This window comes from Protobothrops mucrosquamatus, unplaced genomic scaffold (genome assembly GCF_001527695.2).
Source record: "Protobothrops mucrosquamatus isolate PMUCROS unplaced genomic scaffold, P.Mucros_1.0 scaffold1499, whole genome shotgun sequence".
Classification (NCBI taxonomy): domain Eukaryota; kingdom Metazoa; phylum Chordata; class Lepidosauria; order Squamata; family Viperidae; genus Protobothrops; species Protobothrops mucrosquamatus.
In genome coordinates, this window is record NW_015387673.1 from 268,283 (window position 1) to 279,169 (window position 10,887).

Genomic DNA, 10,887 nt, shown 5'->3' on the forward strand with positions numbered 1-10,887 from the left:
AGGGAGAGGGAGGGAGAGAGAAAGAGAGAGAGAGAGAGAGAGAGCAGATCAGGCGGAAATCTCACCGGAGAAGCGCATTTTAAGGGCTCCTTCGCAAGGCCGAAGACGGGATGACAGCGGAGAAGGCCAGGATCCTGTTCCCAGCAGCCTCAAACCTTGCAAAGTCAGGAAAGGTGAATGCCAAAGTCTAGCCAAGCCTCACGTTTTTAACCCTGCATTGTCCAGCACCAGCTCCTCCAGGTGATGGGACTTGCTCACCGTGTGCAGAATCTGCTCGGCTACTTCGGAGCCCTGGAAAAAAGGAAAGGAAAGGAAAGGAAAGGAAAGGAAAGGAAAGGAAAGGAAAGGAAAGGAAGATAGAAGAAAGGAAAAGAAAAAAATAGAAGAAAGGAAAGGAAAGGAAAGGAAAGGAAAGGAAAGGAAAGGAAGGATGGAAGGAGAGATGGAGACAGAAGCAGAATTTGAGCCAGCCTGGCCCACTGGACCTCCAGCCAGACTTTTGAGCAAGCTCCTCATCCCTCCCTCCCTCCCTCCACCTACTAGCCAGCCAGCCAGTCATCCATCCCTCCATCTATTCATCCATCCATCCACCCATCCATTTTTCTATCCATCTATTTCTCCATCCAACTTTCCATCCATTAATTCATCCATCCATTTATCTTTCCATCACTCTGTCCATCTACCGCCCATATATCATCCATCCCTCCATCCATTCTCTTCCCATCCCTCCATCCATCCATCCATCCATCCATTTATCCATCCATCCATCCATCTTTTCATCCATCTACCCATCCTCCCACTCACCCATCCATCCATCCATCCTTTCATCCATCCATTTATCCATACACCCATCCTCCCACTCACCCACTCACCCATCCATCCATCCTTTCATCCATCCATTTATCCATACACCCATCCTCCCACTCACCCACTCACCCATCCATCCATCCTTTCATCCATCCATTTATCCATACACCCATCCTCCCACTCACCCACTCACCCACTCACTCACTCACATGACCCCGGGACTCTGTGACTTTCGTAAACATGAGTCAGTTGCCAAGTGTCTGAATTTTGATTACGTGACCCTGGGGGTGCCGCAGCAGTCATAAGTGTGAAAAACGGTCATACAGTAAGTCACTTTTTTTCCAGGTCATTGTAACTTTAAAGCAGGGGTCTGGAAACTTGGCCCTTTTATGACTTGTGGACTTCAACTCCCAGAATTCCTCAGCCAGGCACGCTGGCTGAGGAATTCTGGGAGCTGAAGTCCACAAATCATCCAAGGGCCATGTTGGAAGACCCCTGCTTGTGGACTTCAACTCCCAGAATTCCTCAGCCGGGCACGCTGGCTGAGGAATTCTGGGAGTTGAAGTCCACAAGTCATCAAAGGGCCGAGTTTCAAGACCCCTGCTTTAAACGGTCACTAAGTGAACTGCTGTTAAGTCGAGGACTGGCTGCAGTGAACAGAAAGTGACCACAGATAAGAAAGGACTCAAAAACAGTCACGGGAACCTACCAGCCGCAAATCCTTGCAGTAAAGTTTGGTAAACCACTGGTTGTAAGCCAAAGCTGCCACAATCAAAGCCAGGTCTCTGGGACGTGAGGAAAAAATGGAAAAGAAGGGAGAAAAAAAGTTAGAAGGAGCATAAATCAGTAATGGTTTGTCTCAAAAAGTTGTCCTCTGCTTTGAAAACTCACCCTAGAGACAGAGTTTCTCAACCTTAATCCCTTTAAGCTGCCTGGACTTCAACTCCCAGAATTCCTCAGCCAGCATTTTTGGCTGGGGAATTCTGGGAGTTGAAGTCCACGCGGCTTAAAGCGGCAGAGGTTGAGAAACAGTGTCCTAGTCCAGGGGTAGGCCGCCTTGGCTCTTTTATGACTGGTGGACTTCAACTCCCAGAATTCCTGAGCCAGCCAGGCTGAGGGGAAAGGGAGAGATTTCCAAGCTGAGCCAGGCTGGCTGAGGAATTCTGGGAGTTGAAGTCCACGAGTCATAAAAGAGCCAAGGTTGCCTACCCCTGGTCTAGGGATTCCTGCCTGAGCCAAAGTTCCCTCACGCTGACTCAGGAATTCTGGGAGTTGAAGTCCACGAGTCATCAAGGGAGCCATAGTTCCCCCATGCTGGCTCAGGAATTCTGGGAGTTGAAGTCCACTAGTCATAAAAGAGCCAAGGTTGCCTATCCCTGTCCTAGAGCATTGGAGTCCCTGAGGAAAGAACAAAAAGAAAACGAAAGAAGGGACTGAAGGAGGACAGAACCTCGGCTGATTGATGACACTACAACTCCCATGTTCCTTGGTGGGAAGGGAGAGCCACCGTCTTTTATTCCCCCAATTGATAATTTTCCAGTTTTAAAAACCATCCTCTCTCAAAGAGGGAGTGCTTTCAAATTCTGAATCTTATCGAAGACGACCAGCAGATTACCGCTTTGGAAGGTCTCCACAATGATTAAGATTAAGACTAAAATTAAAATTAAAATTAAAATTAAAATTATTAAAATTAAAATTAAAATTAAAATTAAAATTAAAATTAAAATTAAAATTAAAATTAAAATTGGGATTAAGATTGGGATTAAGGTTAAGATTGGGATTAAGGTTAAGATTGGGATTAAGGTTAAGATTGGGATTAAAATTAAAATTAAAATTAAAATTAAAATTAAAATTAAAATTAAAATTAAAATTAAAATTAAAATTAAAATTAAAATTAAAATTAAATTAAAATTAAAATTAAAATTAAAATTAAAATTAAAATTGGGATTAAGATTAAGATTGGGGTTAAGATTAAGATTGGGATTAAGATTAAGATTGGGATTAAGGTTAAGATTGGGATTAAGATTAAGATAGGGATTAAGATTAAGATTAAATTCCAGGATTATCGAACACAACAGGGAGGAATCAGAAAGGCAAGATGGCCGCTGTAGCTGCACCTAGATATTCTCGTTTTTTGATAAATTAACACATCAGGCTTAACTCAGTAACTGAATCTACCCCTTTCCAGATTCCCATCATTTGCTGGGGTTTGCGGAACGAACTAAACCATTTAACGATGGGTAGAATTCAACTCCCAGAATTCCCTTGTTCTGGACTTGAGAAGAGAGGGGAGTCAGCTGGGTAATGGGGGGGGCCTCCAAAGGGAGCTTCTCACCGACTTTCCAAGTGGGAAAAATCCAACAGGTTGAACTCCCGGTTGTCTTCAGAATGATAAATCGTGTCCACATCCTGGAAGCGGTTGAGGGCCGGAGAAAGGAAAACATTCAATCATTTTTACAGTTAGAGTGGATTCCTCCCAGGACCTCCAGCAGCTCCTTAAGCACCCGTGTTCTTCCCCTGTTCTCCTCTGTCCCTATTGTCATGGCGTGTGGGAAGGACCTTGGGAGCCGGAGGGAAAGCGGCAGAGGAGAGAGTGGGTAAATAAGAAGCTGCTGAGCTCTCAGAAGAAACGGGACTGGAGGAGACTTTTTGGAGAAGACAAGAGGGGAGGCTAGAGGGAAGGAGAGGAGAGGAGAGGGAGGAGAAGGAGAAGGAGAGGGAGGGAGAGGAGAGGAAAAGAGAGAGGGGGCGAAGGAGAGGAAGGGGGAGAGGAAAAGATAGGAGAGGGAGAGAGAGAGAGGGAAGGAAGGAAAGGAAGAGGGGAGCGGGAGAAGAGACCAGAGGAGACAGAGGGAAGGAGAGGAGAGGAGAGAGGGAGGGAAAGGAAAAGGAAAGGGGAAAGGGAGAGTGGGAGAGGGAAGGAGAGGGAGGAGAAGGAGAAGGAGAGGGAAACGGAAGGAGAGGGAGGGAGAGGAGAGGAAAAGAAAGAGAGGAGAGGAAAAGAGAGGGAGAGAGGGGGGAAGGAGAGGGAGAGGAAGGGGGAGAGGAGAAGATAGGAGAGGGAGAGAGAGAGGGAAGGAAGAAAAGCGAGAGGGAGAGGGGAGAGGGAGAAGAGAGCAGAGGAGAGAGAGGGAAGGAGAAGAGAGGAGAGGGAGGAGAAGGAGGGGAAAGGGAAAGAGAAAGAGAGGGAGGGAAGAGAAGGAAAAGGAGAGGGAGAGGGAGAGGGAAGGAGAGGGAGAAGGGAGAAGGAGAGGGAGAGGCAGACGAGAGGGGGAGAGGGAAAGGGAAAAAGAGAGAGGGAGAGGGAGAGGAGAGGGAGAGGGAAGGACGGGGAGAGGGGAGAGGGAAGGAGAGAGAGAAGGAAGGAAGGTGGGAGAGAAGGAACGAAGGAACAAAGGAAGGAAGGAAGGAGAGAGGGGAAGAAAGGAAGGAAGTCAGTTTTGCTCAAGAAAGCAAGCCATCCCTCAGTCTTCTCAGCTGGTCAGCTCACCCACTGAACTTCTTCCCGGCAAGACTGTCCGTTGTAATCGCAAAGGGCCGCATACGTTTCAGAGAAACCTCCTGGGGACGAGGGAAAAAAGAGTTATATTCCCTCTCCACGGCCTTTCTGGAAAAGCTTGACCAGCTGAGGATCAGATTTGTACCTGCCACCTTCTTAACAAGAGTTCCCGTTTTATTCGTAACGCAAACCTCGCATCCAGACAATCTTCTAGTGTCTCAGGAAGACCTGGGGCGAGAAACATCTTCCCGAAATCCTAGCAAAGCGATTTTTTCCTCTCCAAATTCTGTTTCAAGCAAGGCTAGATAGAGCCAATCATTTCTGACTAGGTCGATAACGTTGATATTGATCATCCTTAGCCTAAATATCATCAAACGTTTAGAACGAGGCCACAACCAGTAGCAAAGAATTATGTTTAAAATGGACTTTTCTGCGATCGGCTTTCCTTGAAATGAAACCACTGCCTCTCCAGGCAATATATCTTTGATAGCCAAGGGGCTGGAGGGACGAGACAGAAATATGATTTATAAGCTTCTAAAGCCTCGGTGGCTGCGAGCGCTTAAAAGCAGAATACCAGGCTAAGTGGAGCTCCTCCGATCCAGCAAAGCAATTTGTAGCTTTTTAGAAGAACGCTTCCGGGATTCGGGTCAGTGGGCTAAGTGGAAAATGCCATTCGCTGTAATTAAAATTTCATACAATTCGCTTCGAAGGAAGAGAGCCGTGCCTAAACTCTCTGGACTACGAGGATACGGGGATGAAAACCCGGGCGGACTCCGCGCGCGCGCCGAATCGCCTTCTCACCGCAAATGCTGTGAATGGTGGAATTCGAACTTTCCGAATTGGGGGAGACGTCCCGGGAAGTTTCCGGAGTTTCCACGTTCCCGTGCCGGATCAGGCAGCTGGAATGGAGTAAGGGGGGGGGGGAAGAGAAAGGAATTTATATCAGGAGCACCTGAGATCTTATACCTTTCTCACACAGTCTGCGTGGTAGTCCTCGCTTAGCGACCGTTCCAAGTTGCGATGGACCCCGGTTTTAAAATCCTGATGCTGGACTGTGAGCACATTTTGGGAGCTCAGCAACCGGCCCACATTTATGACCGTTTGAACGGTCACTAAATGAACTGTTGTAAGTTGTGGACTAGCTTTACCAGCAACCTCCCCCCCCAAAAAACCCCAAAACACCAGGCATTTTTTTATCATTTCCCAGCATTCCTGCTTTTTCTCGCCTACTCACACAGAAGCCGGACTGGGGAAAATTTTGGCTAAGGCAGAGTTGACGTGTCTGGTCACCTGTCCGGCACTTTCTGGGGTTGGAAATTTCAGGTTGTAATTTGCTTTCTCTGTTTCCACCAAGATCTGGAAGGAAGGAAGGAAGGAAGGAAGGAAGGAAGGAAGGAAGGAAGGAAGGAAGGAAGGAAGGAAGGAGAGAAAAAAGAGAGAGAGAGAAAGAAAGAAAGAAAGAAGGAAGGAAGGAAGGAAGGAAGGAGAAAAAGAAAGAAAGAAAGAAAGAAAGAAAGAAAGAAGAAAGGAAGGAAGGGAAGGAGAGAAAAAAGAAAGAAAGAGAGAGAGAGAAAGAAAGAAAGAAGGAAGGAAGGAGAGAAAGAAAGAAAGAAAGAAGAAAAGAAGGAAGGAGAGAGAGAAAGAAAAAAGAAAGAAAGGAAGGAAGGAAGGAAAGAAAAAGAAGGGAGACAAAGAAAGAAAAAGAAAGAAAGAAAGAAAAAAGGAAGGAAGGAAGGAAGGAAGGAGAGAGAGAGAGAAAGAAAGAAAGAAAGAAAGAAAGGAAGGAAGGAAGGAAGGAAGGAAGGAGAAAAAGAAAGAAAGAAAAAAAGAAAGAAAGAAGGAAGGAAGGAGAAAAAGAAAGAAAGAAAGAAGGAAGGAAGGAAGGGAAGGAGAGAAAAAAGAAAGAAAGAGAGAGAGAGAAAGAAAGAAGAAAGGAAGGAAGGAGAGAAAGAAAGAAAGAAGAAAAGAAGGAAGGAGAGAGAAAGAAAGAAGGAAGGAAGGAAGGAAGGAAGGAGAAAAAGAAAGAAAGAAAGAAGGAAGGAAGAAAGAAGGAAGGAAGGAAGGGAAGGAGAGAAAAAAGAAAGAAGGAGAGAGAAAGAAAGAAGGAAGGAGAGAATGAAAGAAGAAAGGAAGGAGGGAGAGAGAGAAAGAAAAAAGAAAGACAGAAGGAAGAAAGGAAAGAAAAAGAAGGGAGAGAAAGAATGAAAAATAAAGAATGAAGGAAGGAAGGAAGGAAGGAAGGAAGGAGAGAAAGAAAGAAAGAAAGAAAGAAAGGAAGGAAGGAAGGAAGGAAGGAAGGAAGGAACTTCGTAAAGATCGATCCTCCAGCCAATAAATAATACCAATTAACTTTTTTAGCGAAATGGGCCGTTTCTTACCTGGTTATGATTCAATGTGTTTAATGCTCGGATCTCCAAGACGTTGAACGAGGTTTCGGGCTACATAAGAGAAGGAAGAAAATGAGTCTTGATTTGTACAGCTATAAAATTTACATTTTGTTTGAGTCGAGTGCTGTGTGTTTTTTCTTGACAACAGTACAGGATAGGCATTTTCCTGATTCCTTTGTGTTGTTTTTTTAACCCACAATGTGGGGACGTTAAACCTCCAAGGTCTAAGAATTTTATTCTGTTCCGTTCCGTTCCATTCCATTACATTCCGTATTTTATTATTCTATTCTATTCTATTCTATTCTATTCTATTCTATTCTATTCTATTCTATTCTATTCTATTCTATTCTATTCTATTCCTTATTCTTATTCCATTCCATTCCATATTTTTTCTATTCTATTCTATTCTATTCTATTCTATTCTATTCTATTCTATTCCTTATTCTTATTCCATTCCATATTTTTTCTATTCTATTCTATTCTCCTCTATGCCGCAGATTACCTCCCATCGGCCTGTACGCTCCCACAGAGTGGGTCTCCTCAGGGTGCCGTCGGCCAGACAGTGCCGGCTGGCGACCCCAAGGGGGAGGGCCTTCTCGGTGGGAGCTCCCACCCTCTGGAATGAACTACCCCCAGAGATCAGGGTGATCCCTGATCTCCCTTCCTTCCGCCGCGCCCTTAAGACATGGTTATTTCAGCTTGCTGGACTGGCCTAGGGGAAATTTTTAGCGGGGGTTTTAAAATATTTTTAAATTACTTAGGCCAATTGTTAATATTTGTCTTTTAATTATGTTTTAACTGTAGTATTTGGTATTTTGTAGTTGTTTTATTTGGTTGTTAGCCGCCCTGAGTCCGCAAGGAGAAGGGCGGGATATAAATATAATAAACATAAACAACATAAACATAAACATATTCTATTCCTTATTCTTATTCCATTCCATATTTTTTCTATTCTATTCTATTCTATTCTATTCTATTCTATTCTATTCTATTCGATTCGATTCGATTCGATTCGATTCCTTATTCCATTCCATTCCATATTTTTTCTATTCTATTCTATTCTATTCTATTCTATTCTATTCTATTCTATTCTATTCTACTCTATTCTATTCCTTATTCTTATTCCATTCCATATTTTATCTATTCTATTCTATTCTATTCTATTCTATTCTATTCTATTCTATTCTATTCTATTCCTTATTCCATTTCATTCCATATTTTTTCTATTCTATTCTATTCCTTATTCTTATTCCATTCCATATTTTTTCTATTCTATTCTATTCTATTCTATTCTATTCTATTCTATTCTATTCGATTCGATTCGATTCGATTCGATTCCTTATTCCATTCCATTCCATATTTTTTCTATTCTATTCTATTCTATTCTATTCTATTCTATTCTATTCCTTATTCTTATTCCATTCCATTCCATATTTTTTCTATTCTATTCTATTCTATTCTATTCTATTCTATTCTATTCTATTCTATTCTATTCTATTCACCAGCCAGTTACTAAGCACCTGGATTGGGATCATATGAGTGTGGAGGGTGTGCAATGGTTGTAACTTTTGTGTTGTTTTTTTCACCCACAATGTGGGGACTTTAAACCTCCAAGGTCTAAGAATTCTATTCTGTTCCGTTCCATTCCATTCCATTCCATTCTGTATTTTATTATTCTATTCTATTCTATTCTATTCTATTCTATTCTATTCTATTCTATTCTATTCTATTCTATTTGTTTCGCTTCTCCACACACTTAGCTGCGGCATAGCTCTTGATCTGGAATTGACAGATAGTAAATTACAGATAGGCCTTGACTTACGACTTATGACTAGAACTGAGGCCCATTATTAACTTTCTGGCCAGTTGTTAAGTGAATCACTGCAGTTGTCAGTCACACGGTTGTTAAGTGAATCGGGCTCCCCCATTGACTTTGTTTGTCAGAAGGTCGCAAAAGGGGATCAGGTGACCCTGGACACGGCAACGGTGATAAATATGAGTCAGTTGCCAAGTGTCCCAAATTTTGATCCTGTCATCATGGGGAATGCTACAACGGTCATTAAGTGTGAAAAAGGTCACAAGTTACTTTTTTCAGTGCCGTTGTAACTTTGAACAGTCACCAAACGAATTGTTTTAAGTCGAGGACTGATTGTAATATGAGGATGGGACACCACTAGGAAATCCTAGTGAGGTAAACGAGACAGGGACTCACAGTCTGGAGGAATCTTACCCTAAAAAGAACAGGGGGGGTGTTTGTTGAAATCATCAGGAACTGAGGTCCCTTTTAGGTGGTTATTTTTAGCTAATTTTAGTTCCTTGGAAAAAAGGAAAAAGAGACCACCAGACACTCCTAAATTTTCCCTCAGAAATTACCGGAAGAGAACGTGAATTGCCAGGGATGAAAGAGCATTTAACCCCTTTCCCTTTAGATCAGCGTTCTTCAACCTCAACGACTTTAAGATGTGTGGACTTCAACTCCCAGAATTCCCAGCTTTGCTGCCTGGGGAATTCTGGGAGTTGAAGTCCAGACGTCTTATAAAGTTGCTGAGGTTGTGAAACACTGCTTTAATGGCTGGTTTGTTACCAATTAGATCAGGGGTCTTCAAACTTGGCCCTTTTAGGACTCGTGGACTTCAACTCCCAGAATTCCCAGCTTTGCTGGCTGGGGGATTCTGGGAGTTGAAGTCCAGACATAAAGTTATTGAGGTTGCGATACCCTGTCTTAAATAACCTATTTTCTCTCCTTTGTTCCACTCACCTTGGCAGGCATCTTAATTCCAAACAAATAGACACGCCAGGTGGTAAGAACCTGTCGAGAATAATAATAATAATAATAATAATAATAATAATAATAATAATAATAATAATAATAATAATAATAATAATAATAATAATAATAATAGACAAATTTGCCATTAGTCAATTGCAAAAGGCGGCCTTACTAGCAACTGCTTCCATCCTGCGACGATATCTGTAATAACATCAAACATCCACATCTGCCTATCCCAGGTCCTTGGTAAGGACTCGATAGGTAGACAAAATGCCAAATCCAGTCTCAACATCTGGCTGACACTGCGATGATCCATAATAATAATAATAATAATAGAATAAAGCTAAGATTGGTGAGTTTCACTGCATAAATTGGGTATAATCAGAGATACGCGACATGGCCCTTTCCTTCTCCCCACCCCCCTGATTCTAAAATTATGGGGGAGGGTTATTTAAAGTTTGGCTTTACTGTCTGATCCATGTTCCCTACCCCCCCAAGGCCACCCAGGCTGGGAATGATGGGTGATGTAGGCCTTTGGAAGGAACCAAATCAGCCACACTGCCGGTGTAATAATTCCTCCGCACACCGTGATGCTTTGGGAGGGAATATTGGAAAGCAGAAGCGAGAAAGGCATTTGTGAGTTTGTTGCGTGTGCCAGCGAGAAAAAGACAAATTGACTAATCAGGAAATCGTGGGGGGGGGGGAAGGGGGAAGCGAGTGTGAGCCATTAAAAGATCTTCCGAAAGAGAAACATGAAAAGGATCAGACAGCATCTTTGTCCATTTGCAACGGAGAAGAGGTGAATTATTGATGGCTTAAGATTTTTTGCTTAGCAACGAGGTTGGGAGGCACCGAGGCCCGGAGATAATATACAACCGGCACAATTGCTCCCTAGACGTTGTTGTAAAAAAAAGAAAAAAAGAAAAGAAAGAAAAAAAAAAACCAGGAGTCTGGTGGCAGTTTTTTACGACTCACTCTTTTTTTTATTAAAAAGCAGAAGCTTCCCGAGGCGTCCGAGGAAGCGATCAGACGCTCGTGAAATCTTCTGCTTTTTCATAACGTGAGCCGGTTGGAAAAGACGCTACCGGGCTTCTAATTTTTGGCGACCACAAAGTCACCCTGTTCTTCTCCCCTTCTTATGCGTTGCGAAACTTGTCCGCCTTTCCTGTCTCCTTTTTATTGTTCTGGTCTGCTAACGCAATCCTCGGTTGTATAAACAGAGACGCAGAATCGAAATCACGGGAAGTGTTAGTACCGCTTGATAAAGCCTTTAGTGAGGCCACACCTGGAATCCTGCGTTCAGTTTTGGTCCCCACATTACGAGAAAAGATGTTGAGGCTTTGGGGAAAAAGTGCAAAAAAGAGCAACTTAGATGATTTAAAGAGGCAAAAACATTGGAAGAACGGTTGCAGGAATTGGATATG

General features: G+C 43.1%; 1 protein-coding gene across 1 annotated transcript in view; it reads right to left on the minus strand.

Moving 5' to 3' along the window:
* The window catches only part of CARMIL3 (capping protein regulator and myosin 1 linker 3), a 48,180-nt gene that overhangs the window by 34,342 nt on the left and 2,951 nt on the right, over window positions 1-10,887 (minus strand). The window contains exons 2-9 of the mRNA XM_015822223.1: window positions 9,452-9,502; window positions 6,685-6,744; window positions 5,541-5,662; window positions 5,108-5,205; window positions 4,298-4,368; window positions 3,143-3,216; window positions 1,517-1,592; window positions 203-291 (exon numbers count right to left, since the gene is read on the minus strand). Of these exons, the coding sequence (XP_015677709.1) occupies window positions 203-291; window positions 1,517-1,592; window positions 3,143-3,216; window positions 4,298-4,368; window positions 5,108-5,205; window positions 5,541-5,662; window positions 6,685-6,744; window positions 9,452-9,502 (641 nt within the window). The remainder of the gene's footprint in view (window positions 1-202; window positions 292-1,516; window positions 1,593-3,142; window positions 3,217-4,297; window positions 4,369-5,107; window positions 5,206-5,540; window positions 5,663-6,684; window positions 6,745-9,451; window positions 9,503-10,887) is intronic.